The sequence below is a fragment of the Habropoda laboriosa genome, unplaced genomic scaffold (genome assembly GCF_001263275.1).
Source record: "Habropoda laboriosa isolate 0110345459 unplaced genomic scaffold, ASM126327v1 scaffold297, whole genome shotgun sequence".
In the NCBI taxonomy this organism is placed as follows: Eukaryota; Metazoa; Arthropoda; class Insecta; order Hymenoptera; family Apidae; genus Habropoda; species Habropoda laboriosa.
The window spans coordinates 455,824-468,086 of NW_017100406.1; the positions used below are offsets into that span (position 1 = coordinate 455,824).

Below are 12,263 nucleotides of genomic sequence, written 5' to 3' on the forward strand. Positions count from 1 at the left end.
AACGACACTGAATAGAGGTTAGAAAAGTAACTCGTACGAAGTTGCATCAACAGAGATATAGAGATTTTAATAAGTTAGTGTCGTATTCAATTGGTATTCGCATCAACGTGCATATATGCGTAGTTTCTAACCTCACGAATGGTTCGTGTATACACACGCGATATCGGTTAATTGACGATAGCACCGAGGGGTTAAGTTAAACAGTGGGATAAGAAAGATGGAATGTACACAAGGACAGATTCACAATTCAACGACGCACAATAAACTCGCAAAACGCACCCCGTAAATGCAGATGTGATTGTAGAGTTGATATTACTACTAAATTAGAAGCATACATGATCGTGAATACGATAGGTACATTTGTACGTAGAAACGTTATTATCCAGGCGTTTATATTAGAGTGAATTGGTTACCGGGCGAAACGAGTGACTGATTAATGGTTTACAAGAGAAAAAAAATAAGATAAAATAAACCAAATGCTGTGAATCGTTTAATGCTTGACTTTTTCAAGCTTAGCGTTTAGGTGATTAACGATGATTAATCCATGCTCGAACTATTCTCTTATTTATGTCTTTAGACAATGTATAACGCGATTGCAAGGACTCAGATGTTTCCTATTTCTTTTTATTTTTAATACGTATAAATACAAACGTGCAGATGTTCTTTTTACAATTAAACGATAATCTCTTTGAAATGCGCTTTTGAATTTACAATTAGAGTGAGATTACCGATAATCGATATTGTTATAATCAATATGAGTTGCGTTCGTAGTGCGTTGTCCGATTTCGAATGTTTCTGGAAAGCGTAAAAAACGAATGGTGCGATTAAATGATTCAAGTCTACACTTTGTGTAAAGTTGAAGTGTAACGCGACTTTAGTTAGCTTTAGTTATTAGACTATTTTTCACTCCTGAGTCCTGGTAATATAATTGTATATTGTACAGTCTGTTTATAAACAACACGATGTTGAGCGAGAATCGAAGAGAACATTTGTACGCGTGAAAAAGGAAGCAGAAGCGTAGTAGTCGGTCTCTCGTGTCGCGGGCAAATCGAACGCGACACGGCCAAGAATGAAATGTTTTTGAAGTATTTATGATCACTTAATTAACGAGTAGGGCTTTTTCAGGGTAATTTCTATGCCTTTGACTGTTTTCAATTTGTTACAATATAGTTGTAATTATATCGAAGTATCTCTTAAAGCAAACGACTGGCTTTTTGCGTGATGATGATTCTACTTATGATGACGGTGAAATGAAGGATGCTTAGTTGAAGACGCTTAAAGCATTGATCACACGAAAGGAGTGTATGAAATTATTGAATTTTTATTATCCAAACAACAATGTTTGGCAAGTATGAGTGTATACAGTGAAAACATTCTTACAACATTACGGTAATTCATACTGTCTTGTTCTCTGGTGTTTTATTCCATTATGTCGCTTTCTCGAGTGTCCGGTGCTTACATTATCGACAAAACAGAGCAAAAAGAAAAAAAAAACGAAAAAAACAAACAAACAAACATAAGGATCGCGAGGATTATAAACAGACTACTGTTGAATTTTTATCTATATTTTATCTACAGCACTCTTTCTCGATAAGTATTAATTGAAGTTTGAACGTCTACTGCACAAAATAATTACCTTAATCAATGTTAACGAATAAACTTACGAATAGTTGTTACTGAATATATGAAAACGATAAGATGAATAAAACCTGTCAAAGTACATATTTCTCTAACAGTTCTTGCTTTTTTCTTGCAAGTAACGCTTCCTGAATGTCTTGTTGCGAAGGTATCGGTTTTTGTGCAGTCGCTTCGATTTCTTCCTCACTCTCTGGTTCTTTCTCATTCTGTGCCAACCATTCCTCTACCGCTCTTTCTCTTGCCTCTTGTTCAGCTTTCTGTTCCAATGGGAGTAAAATTCCGTCGTCGTCGTCTCTGTAACCGTAATAATCTGCGTCGATGTCCTTCATTAATTCAGCGCGAGTTTTACGAGGAGGTGGCGGTGGTTCTTGTTCAAACAGTTCTCTAACACCTGGTAGTTCTTTCGCTGCTCCAAAATATTTGTATCCACGATTTCCCGGTACCTAAGTATTCGTGGCAATAATTTACTTATCCCCCTTTTTTCAAAAGCAACTCAATGTATTACAAAACAAACGTTATACCTCACGACCTTCATGATCTAACATACGTGGTCCTACTCTAGAATAATCTGGTCCACCTAATTCTTTTATCTGAGCCTCCCAGTGCCGCTTTTCCCTCAATAATTTATTAATCTCATCGTTTAAATCTCGAATACGAAATTCTCCAAGACCAGCGTTTTGTATCTGTGCGACTTTCTTTGCGATTTCTCGAATTATTTGCATTCTCCATTTTTCTGCTTTTCTCAAGTCTCTACATTCAGAAGCTAGGTAAGGTCTCCTTTCTTGTTCTTTTCTGGCTCCTTCGTTGCTCTGTGCAGCTCTCCATCGAGCAAGTGTGGTCCTGTTGAAGAATTAGCATTTAAATAAGCATATCATAATGCAAAGGTGACAAGTTACTTTCAAGAAAGTGTGCATTCTTTTCAAATACTCACATAGCCTTCTCTGCGTTTCGAGCCTGGAATAACAAAACATAATTAAACATGATAAGGAAATATAATGGGTTCCATATAACATATAACGATATTTATTAGACTTACCATTTTTTATATAAATAGTAACTTCAATCACAATGTGTGATTAAATTAATTCACTGCAGTTTCAATGTTTATTTGGTTGTACACAATTTACAGTGAAACTTTTTTCGGACAAATCGTTCACAATATTCCAGACAATATTATTGCTTAATTTTCTTAAGTCATATGTTACAAATGTTCTGAAATTTTATTTTATTTTGACGTAGATGATCAACAACAATTATAATTCATAGGTTATAACCTCTCTATGTTTTTGAGGTTATGTTGTCATACACACGGCAATGCGATTTTCACGTGAGCGTAAGGTGGTGTTTGTGAGAATTAATGAAAATAAATCACGAATGTATTTATGTGTTTCTTTAAATCGCAATAAAGAAAACAGTAACGATCTCATTTTATTAAACATGGAATTTCAATTATGATTCAATTGTGTATGTAATTTTTTTTTTTATTTCATGATATTTTTAACAGTCTGGAAGAAATTATTTTGCATAAGTGATGTTTCATCGTCAATTCATGAATGAGCTGCAAAAGTCAATTACAGATTGAATGATATTTCTTTCGTACGTCGCGTAGAGAAATTTTTCTCATTATAGCGAGCGGTATAGTTAATGCGAGTCGAAATGGCGAACGCAATAAGAAATTTCGTCATTTTATTTTGCGAGCATTCCAGAATCCATGATGCTGCGACTCAAGGACAGAACTGGACAGAGGTCAATATGTTTCAAGTCTGTTAAAAATTCCGCACAAAGGAAAGACGACGCATTTGCGTTCGATCAGTTATAGAGGACGGTTGCTTGCGTAGTACGATAGCGAATAGGTACGGTAACTTTTCTAATTATTTATAGATTTTTGTGATTAATAAGAATGATTTATTCGTCATAGCTAATCAATTTTTTCGAATTTAGTGATTTTTGTTCTCTGATAAAGTTCTGTAGTGCAAACAAGGCTTCTTTCAAAATGCTGAGTAAGTGTCTACAAATAATATTATTGAAAGTTAATCTCTTAGCGCCAGTTTTATGATGTTTGGTACAGGATTAGTTTAGCGATAATTAAAGACATCAACAAATACTATATCGATTCTCTTTTTTTTCCTTTTCGTTCGAAAATAGCGTGAAACCGGCTTCAACTTCGAAGCAATAGTTACCACGATTTAAATATATTTTAACATTTTACTGTAATATTTAAGTATTTAAATAGTTTAAGAATTATTGTGTAGATAGTGTTATTTTGAAATTTTTTGTTAATTAAGTAGTTGAGTATTTTTTTTGCTTTTTTTTTAGAAGTAGCACTGCTGACAGTTCTGTTCTTTTGTGGGGTCATAGCAGAAAAATGTGAAGATGATAAGCAAGAGCAGTGCTTAGCATCTTTTGATCAGGACAAAGATTGGAAGTTAGCTACTACAATTTATGACTTTCATGCTAAAGACATCCATGGCAATGATGTGTCATTAGACAAATATCGTGGACATGTTTGTATAATTGTTAATGTTGCTAGTGGTTGTGGACTGACAGACACGCATTATAAAGAGCTGGTACAATTGTATGAAAAGTACAGTGAAAAAGAGGGTTTAAGGATTCTAGCATTCCCTTCAAATCAATTTGGTGGCCAAGAACCAGGCACTTCCCAAAATATCTTAGACTTTGTCAAGACATATAATGTTACTTTTGATATGTTTGAAAAGATTGATGTTAATGGAGATGAAGCTCATCCATTATGGAAATGGTTGAAAACACAAGCAAGTGGATTCATCACTGGCAGTATCAAATGGAACTTTACCAAATTCCTTGTTAACAAAGAGGGAAAAGTTGTTTCCAGATATGGCCCCACTACCAGCCCCCTTGAAATTGAATCCGAGTTGAAGAACTACTTTTAAGTTCTTTCATACTTTTTCGTAATATTCGTTGTTTCCGAGACAATATCCTGTTTTATGAAGAAATGTTGAATATCTATCTTAAAATTTCTTTCCAATATATATTCAAATTCATCTACTTTATATAAAATGTTTGACATAGATTAAATCATTGTGTGCACGACGTGCAATATAAATAAATACTCCTGTTTATAGTTTACAAACAGTTTTATTCATTTCGCATTTTCAACACTTCAATACGACATAATACACCTTATTTATTATATAAATTTTTAACAATGTAAAATGTGGACTGTACAAAACGCAAGCTGGGTCGTCGTGACTCAGAAGGATTATCTGTTTATAACTTAACTGTTAACATTAAATACGTAGAAAGAACGTGTCAATCGGTAGTGTACGTATGTATATGGAGAATTGCTTTCGTAGTTACACCTACTCGATAAGATTTTTGAAAACTTCGCTCCTCTTAAGTCGTTATCTTATCTAACGCGATATTGTAGTGTTACTCAACACCGCTATGTACAAGTATTAATACAAATTCCACTGACCGTGGTGAAAAATTATCGAACGATTCGCATGATGAGTAAATTACAACTTCTTACTATACTTATTTTATATCTTATTTCTAATCGTCGCGTAGATACTTCTCGATGTTCGTTCTTTGTGCGGCAATTTACATCGGCTCGATCATTACTTTCAATCAAGAAATACCTACGACGGCAACGATGACGAAGATACAGTAGGGGCGTATAAATAAATAGAATCGAATAAATTATAGAGACCTTTAGGCGGTCTCTTTCAAATGGTTGCTGTTAATGGTAGCCATTTCGTGGTCCGAATTTTTGTTCCTACCGTTCGATATCGTGATGGCGTCCTCACAAGTCTGTAAATGTTGTTAAGAAGATTATTCGAGCTAAGATTAGAATTTCATATATGTATATGTTATACAATATTGCACGTACAACGAATCATACGATTGAGAGCGAAGCTAATCGCGGCAATTGTCGTATTAAAACAATGAGAGTGAATTACCCATAGTCTCTTGTTGTAATTCTACCTTGTAGGAAGGATTGTCGTACGCAGACGTGCTTTTACGGGAGGATATGTCAGCCTTACTGCTTGTCCGCCTTTTCATGAGCATCATTAAGAGTATCAAGGTCGAAAGGATGGCTAAAGATGCAACAATGGCGACCACCACTAATGGCCCGTAATAATCGCCCTCGTGAAGGGGTACGGATGCAAGTTTTCCCGCTGCAAATTGTTCAATTGTCACGAAATATTACATTATCGTCATCCGAATCGTAGGAAAATTGGACTGTGCCGTTAATCGATCGTTTTTCACGCACCTTGCTGCGACACAGTGGCAGGCAGAGGAACTCCAGGCTTGGTCACGAAATCCTGTACGTTGCTCTTCTTTATCCTACCGTTGGTCAAATAAACTTCGAGCCACAGTCGATACCTGGTGCCCGGTTTAAGATCGCTGACAACCGTCTTCGGGTGAGAATCCCTTTTAGCAATCTTGAACGTGCTCGTGTCCTCTTTGCCACTGTCGCTCTGATAGATGGCTCTGTATATGTTCACGTACTTGTCCTCTGGATAAGGTACACCGGTCCACGTTACCTCCACGTCGGTTGATTTGATCGTTTTGATCTCTACCTTGACATCGAACGAGTACGGATCCGGTTCCATCGACGACGTGCTCACTTGAATCTTCGAAGGGGAGAAAATGTGATTTTGTCGACACGAAGAAGAGAGATCAGTATACACACATGCAGGTATTCTCAAACAACTCACCGTTTTCTCGCTGACCAACTCTGTTAATTGTCCTGGGAAAGGAACAAAGATAATGCCCACCTCGTACATGCTCGATGGTTTCAGGTTCTCGATCACGTAATCCCTGACCGCTCTGTGGATCAACGGTGTACCCGAGTACACCTTACCGACGTTCTCTTTGTACCTAAGTTGAACGCCATCGATGAACTGTAACTCGTACTCTGTGAATTTCCTCCACATCACGTTGATCCAGCTGGAATTCGTCTCCGTGACGTGGAGCTCTGCGTCGATGGGTATCTGAGGGGGCAACGTAGTCGCCTCAGCTCGTTTCTCCAGCGTCCTCACGCTGTAGATCTTACTGGTGGGACTGTTAGCCAGGTCCTTCAGTTTTACCGTGATCTTCACTTTATACTCGGTAGATGGTTTCAGATCGGCCAGCTCGAACTCGAGCTGCGGGGTCGCGATTAAATCGTTCGGTGGAGCGAACACCTGCGATTTCCACGTAGAAACGTCGAAGTTCCTGCATAGTAGAAATATCTTGTATAATCTCTTCGACACGTGATTTATCGTCAAATGTATTATTAAAGTACGTTTTGTCGTTGGCATATCGCAGCTCCACGCGTCCCTGAAGCCCGACTAGAACCTGTGGTACAGTGAACACAAGGCGCACGGTGTTCTCGTCGAGGGCCTCGAGTATTTGCACGGTGACTTCGTCGGCGGATGAAGCTGCAGGGAAGCCAGGGATGGTACCGGGTAATGGGAACCCAGCTGGCTGTACATTATGCTCCATGCCTAAATTATACGAACATAGAAGATTTTAACGCATCGTGTTTAATTATTAAGTAAGCCCTAACACGTCTCTCTGTTCTTCTCAGTCGTATCGAAACGTCTTAGGATACCAAAAGTGCAAGGCTTGAACGGTTCTCGAGTGATTCGATCTAACGAGATAAACCGCGAAATCGTTGTCGTGTGCAGATACGAGGTTGGAAGAAATACGTCGAGATTGTAAAGAGTGTCATATATGTATGTGTTCAAGAGTTGGAAATAAATGCTATCGGAAGGAATACGAGTCTGATTAGATAATAGAGTATAATAATAGGACTAAACTTTCTCTTAAATTGACAAGGCACATGATTTTTGTTATTGGCCGAAGAATGGTCACATCTGCAAGTGTAAAAGCTGAAGAAAAAATTGAACGACCCAACCAGGAATCGAACCCACGACCTCCCGAGTAGCACGCAGGGACTTTGCTCACTACGCTAATAGCACCCACTCTATTTTTCCTCGTTGATGCTTCTTATAACGGATTCGTTACGAAGGATCCCACTCAAGTAAGATCATACAGCAGCGTGTGACGGGGCCGAGTTAGCTAGAGAACTTGAAAGCACAATAGTGCTTTAATTTACGACCTCGCTATACCTTTCTTGCCCCTATACCGTTCCGCTAGCATTCTTTCCACCTCTGCACCGGTAACTTTCTATACCGTGAATTTCATCGATCCGTATCTCTTCCACCAGCTATACCTTGTCGTTCGAGCGTTCCTCGAGGCTCAAGATATCACTTGCGCTAACAGAGGGAAGATCGTGTACAGGCACTCGAAACACGCGAGTTCAAGCTAGCTTTCCCGCTAAACAGACGATGTGAAAAGATTGTGTTTGCTGATCAGGGACGAACCTGACTGGTTGGGCGTTTGTGCTGCGAACGGATGATTCAAGTGCGTGAGCCCTGTATGCGGTATGTGAGCGTCAATGTGAAGTGGCAAAGTGGCTGTCGAGCCACCAGCCACGTTATGTGGTATGGCTGCCTGTCCGGGATAGTGTTGGAACGGTCCAGGATTGGGATCGTGTTGACCGATATGGGCTAACAGTTCCTCGATCTGCTGAGGCGAGGTTGGTATGTCCGGTGTGTGAATATGATACGTGGTTTGACCGTTTTCGTTCTTTTGCGTGTAAATGTGCGGCTTGGAGGGTTTCTTCGAGCCGGACGAGGGGAAGTAACCAGCCTGTATATGATTATTAGGCTTCTGTCCGGATATCTGCTGATGAATGTCGTACAGTCCCGAATGACCTTCGGGCGGAGCATGCTCCAGTTGCACCAAGCCTGGATGTTGCAGATTGATCAGATGGTAGAGCTCTTCCGGTAGGATCTCCTGATTCGGATTTCGTTGGGCTGCTTTCACTCCTCCCTGTTGCGCCTTCATCTTCTCGCCGTCGAACAGATCGCTCGGCGTAGTTTTCTTCTTAGGAATCACCGGAACGATCACGTTTGGATCGATACTGTCTGGTCCGTTCAGTAACGGACCACGATAGGGTGGGCCAACAACCGCTGGATTCACTTGAGGGAAATGTTGATCGCGATTAGTGGAGACGATCGCGAATCCTGGTCCTACCGAGCTCTCTTGATGCGGATCGAACGGAACGAATTGTGGTTGATCGGTAGGGTGAGGAATTTTCTGCGCCGCTGGTGGCAGTTTATTCGGATTTACAGGGCCGGGGATGAACTGATGGTTCTCGTTGGTGTTCGCAGAGCTAGCTTTCTCCAGGTATTTGTCCGGTGCCAACGGTCCAGGGAAGTAGTCGTCTTTGTGAGGCTTAACGATAGGTTCGAGCGGTTTCTTCGCGTCCGACTTAGACTTGGTGGTGATTTTTTCTTTGCTCGGCGACGGGGGTTTTTCTGTGTGAGAGGGTAAATGGAAGACGTCCTCTATCGTGGGATGCGTGGGCTTATAGTCGGGACTGTACGGTCCGTTGTACGGTATGGTCGGGTGTCCAGGATCCATGGGGTAGTGGAAGAGTCCGTGTGTTGTGGTGACTGTTGTGTCTGTGTACGGAGGACGAGCGTCTTTCGAATCTTCCCGCAAGGAGGAAGTTGCAGAATCCGGTTGCTGGCTGGATATCGGCGAATCCGACTTGTTATTCGGTCTTTTGCTATCGTCGATCGATTGTCGATTGAACGTGTCTGTGGCTAAGGGGCCGGGTAACGCGGGCGTCGCGTTCGTTCCTGCAATAAGTAATAAAGTCGTTTGTCACTGAGATGGCCGTCGCGATAAAGGTAACGCGGTTGTTCTGTCGTACAGGCCACTTCGAATTTCTCCATGCATAGTATATACAGCAGAAGAGGTCCAAGTTTTGTATGTACAAGCGTGGCCGGTAGAAAGCATGCATTTACACAGCCTCATCGTATCCTCTGGTATTATTTTTTTTTTTACCTAAATAACACTGTAACCGCGTCTCTCTTTTGCTTCTCTTTTAATAACCATTCGCTGTAGCGAGAAAAGGGGCAATTCTACGGAAAGGAAGAACATCCTGGAGATGTACAGGCGACAGCGGGCGAAGAATGTGAAATAGAGAAGAAAAAGGTGTGCGGGATAAGGAGAGAGAGAGAGAGAGAGAGAGAGATAGAACTGTAGAGTGTTCCAGCGGTTGATCCGTGTCGTCGAACGAAAAAAGGGAAGAGATACGTTGAATGAAAGGTGCGAGAAACGTGTGGATGTATTTAGAATACCCGGGTGTATGTACATGTAACATTTTCACTGGAGAGAGAGAAAGAGGTTCCAGTCAGGTCCGCGTGGCAGATAAGCGTCACCATTCTCTACCCATTACCAACTCTAACAAATCCTCTTCGCGGTAACAGTCGTTCCATAGGGATACCAGTGTAACGTGAACGCTATCAATAATGGATAATATCACCGCCACCAGGAAGGTATCGAACGTTTACGAACACGATACCGATCGAACAAACTTCTACTATTCGAAGATCGCATCAGACAGACGTACAGGATGTTCCATCTGCAATTCGAAGAAGAATAATACCACTTGACATTCTACCGGAAAGATTCACCTCGTTCAACTTGGAACACCCGGTATGCCTTCTGTTCTGCGATATTTTCCTCGACTCTCATTTTCCTCACTTCTCCATTTTTCCCGTGAACGCGGTTTTACCTGGCGGCAACTGACCAGACTGATGATTACAGCCCCATTCGAGGCAACACTCGTCACTCGGTAGATGTATCAAGGCGGGCTGATAACACGGCAGGGTCGCAGGTGGCAGAGCTGGAACCGGCGGACAAGCGGCCTGACAGGACACGTTCCCCATCTCGCAGTAACATCGCTTCTCGCATCCTGTTACGTTCGCTGGCAGCTCGCTCCAATTGTCGTACGTGTTGCCCTCGTAATTGCACGAGCCATTATTCCTGCACCGCACTTCCTGCGCACCGCGAGCAGTCATTCCAGTGTCGCGTTATGTAAACGAGCAACAAACAAACCGGAGATAATCATCTCGGCGTTTTACCTGAGGGCAGCAATGAGGTGGTTTAGGGACGAAATTAGGCGGCACGGTCTCCCAGTCGAGGCAGTGAGGATTGAGAACGTCCAGACCGAAGTCGGTGGGACATTCGATGGTGAGACATTCGGTTTTACCACCCTCGACGCATGTGCAAAACGAGATACACTCGTCGTACCATTCGGCGCCGATTTTGTACGTCTTGCCCATGTGACTGCACGAACCTTTGTCCGCCATCTTGTCGGAGATATTGGTCTTCACGACTTCGGCGGGGAGGAATATTTGCAAGGCGGGTCCTGTTCGAGTTCCATCCGTCACTCGAACGTAATACGAGTGCGCCGGCTCGAGATTCGACACGATACCCTCTGCACAGAACGATTCTCTTATCACGAAAGAATTCTCGCACGAAATAACGTCGTTTCAATCTGCCCACCTTTGTCAGGCTTCTGCTGCCTCCACACGTGATTATTGTCCGATATCTCCACAGTCACATCTTGCGGATTCTTCGCGGACAACTTCACCTTAATCGACGTAGAGTTCAGCACCTTGACATCCGTGAGGTTCACGTTTAAATCGGTCGAAGCTTCCGGTTTGATCTCGTGGTCCCCTAGAGTAACGTCGCACAGAGTGATCGTGCAACACGAATCCCTGAGGTAGAAGAGAAACAGAGAAGCTTTAATCGCGAATCGTCGTTTACCTGGACCATTTCGAAAGTGTTTTCTCGAACCTTGGATCGGTGAGTACTACGCAACGATCGTGTTGATTGGTAACTGAAATCGTGTCGTTCGGTGGACACCTCTGTTGACACTTCAAATTTCCACCTGCTTCGCAGATGCACACCCTCGAGCAGCCGTCTTCGACGCGTTGACCCCTTATGATCGTTTTGTTCCCGAATACACAGGTCTCTTCCGGCTCGGGAGCTAGACAACGAAAGGTAGAGATTCGAGGGAAGAGTTTCTTTGAAATTTTCTCTCTCTTTCAACTCACCTGAATCAGCCGCGCAGACCAAAATGGCGCAGCACGGTTCTTCGTTGATCAATTTCTCTTGGCACAAAGGATCCTCGACTCCTCGGTTAGCTCTGACGTACGGAGAGGAGCAAAGGGGCTCGCAATCCATCGCCGTACCGTCCTCGCCGCAAACACACTTCTCCTCGCAACCTCTCACGATCTTCTCACCCACGGTGTACGTATTGTTCCCCTCCGTGCATACGGTGTTCCTTGGCAGCAAAGTCGAGGAGACGTTCATGGTGGTTTCGTTGTGAGACGCCACGTATTCGCCGCCTGTGAGAGACGTTTACGTTAACTCCAGGTACAGTCTATGGAAGAGATGTAGCGAGGTCGTAAGTTCGCTCCGGGGTGAAAATTTGTAAGCGAATGGATAGAAATCTTAGTCAGGGCCGTCTAAAGTGTGCCTTAGCTTTAATTTAGTCTCAATTCTTTTGTTTGCCATACCGGACTCTGAGTATCACTGCATCAATCTGTAGTGCTGCTTAACGATTTAATTTACAACCTCACTGTATCGCTTCCACCAACTATACTCTTGCCCCTGTGCCACCCTAGCCATCTTCTCATCCCTGCACAGTACTTTCTTTCCGCGACTAATGAAACGACAGTGTTTCGCAAACGAGAAGAACTCTTTCTCACGAATAACGATAAACAACAAGG

At 42.3% G+C, this 12,263-nt stretch overlaps 3 protein-coding genes across 3 annotated transcripts in view; 1 reads left to right on the plus strand and 2 right to left on the minus strand.

The window, feature by feature from the left end:
• Positions 1–1,712: 1,712 nt before the first annotated feature.
• LOC108575428 (pre-mRNA-splicing factor ISY1 homolog) lies at positions 1,713–2,821 on the minus strand. The gene is made up of 4 exons (XM_017938217.1): positions 2,675–2,821; positions 2,570–2,592; positions 2,160–2,478; positions 1,713–2,081 (listed from the first exon to the last, which is right to left on the minus strand). Exons 1-4 carry the CDS (start codon positions 2,675–2,677, stop codon positions 1,713–1,715), a joined length of 714 nt encoding a protein of 237 aa, XP_017793706.1. The 5' UTR covers positions 2,678–2,821.
• A 604-nt stretch (positions 2,822–3,425) lies between these two features.
• Positions 3,426–4,601, plus strand: LOC108575418 (probable phospholipid hydroperoxide glutathione peroxidase). Its single transcript, XM_017938199.1, has 3 exons — positions 3,426–3,491; positions 3,580–3,638; positions 3,955–4,601. The coding sequence occupies exons 2-3, from the start codon at positions 3,632–3,634 to the stop codon at positions 4,545–4,547; spliced, it is 600 nt and encodes a 199-aa protein (XP_017793688.1). The 5' UTR covers positions 3,426–3,491; positions 3,580–3,631; the 3' UTR covers positions 4,548–4,601.
• A 614-nt stretch (positions 4,602–5,215) lies between these two features.
• Positions 5,216–12,263, minus strand: part of LOC108575416 (putative epidermal cell surface receptor) — a 20,569-nt gene continuing 13,521 nt past the window's right edge. The window contains exons 3-13 of the mRNA XM_017938196.1: positions 11,586–11,879; positions 11,326–11,518; positions 11,032–11,246; positions 10,608–10,963; positions 10,259–10,523; positions 7,992–9,317; positions 6,908–7,109; positions 6,339–6,837; positions 5,891–6,254; positions 5,602–5,795; positions 5,216–5,427 (exon numbers count right to left, since the gene is read on the minus strand). Of these exons, the coding sequence (XP_017793685.1) occupies positions 5,329–5,427; positions 5,602–5,795; positions 5,891–6,254; positions 6,339–6,837; positions 6,908–7,109; positions 7,992–9,317; positions 10,259–10,523; positions 10,608–10,963; positions 11,032–11,246; positions 11,326–11,518; positions 11,586–11,879 (4,007 nt within the window). The 3' untranslated portion in view covers positions 5,216–5,328. The remainder of the gene's footprint in view (positions 5,428–5,601; positions 5,796–5,890; positions 6,255–6,338; positions 6,838–6,907; positions 7,110–7,991; positions 9,318–10,258; positions 10,524–10,607; positions 10,964–11,031; positions 11,247–11,325; positions 11,519–11,585; positions 11,880–12,263) is intronic.

What these genes read in the sequence shown, in the direction of transcription:
- LOC108575428 (XM_017938217.1), bottom strand. An exon ending in CGAAACGCAGAGAAGGCTAT is followed by an intron (nt 2,479 to 2,569) that starts GTGAGTATTTGA and finishes ATTCTTCAACAG; the next exon opens with GACCACACTTGCTCGATGGA. An exon ending in TAGATCATGAAGGTCGTGAG is followed by an intron (nt 2,082 to 2,159) that starts GTATAACGTTTG and finishes ACGAATACTTAG; the next exon opens with GTACCGGGAAATCGTGGATA.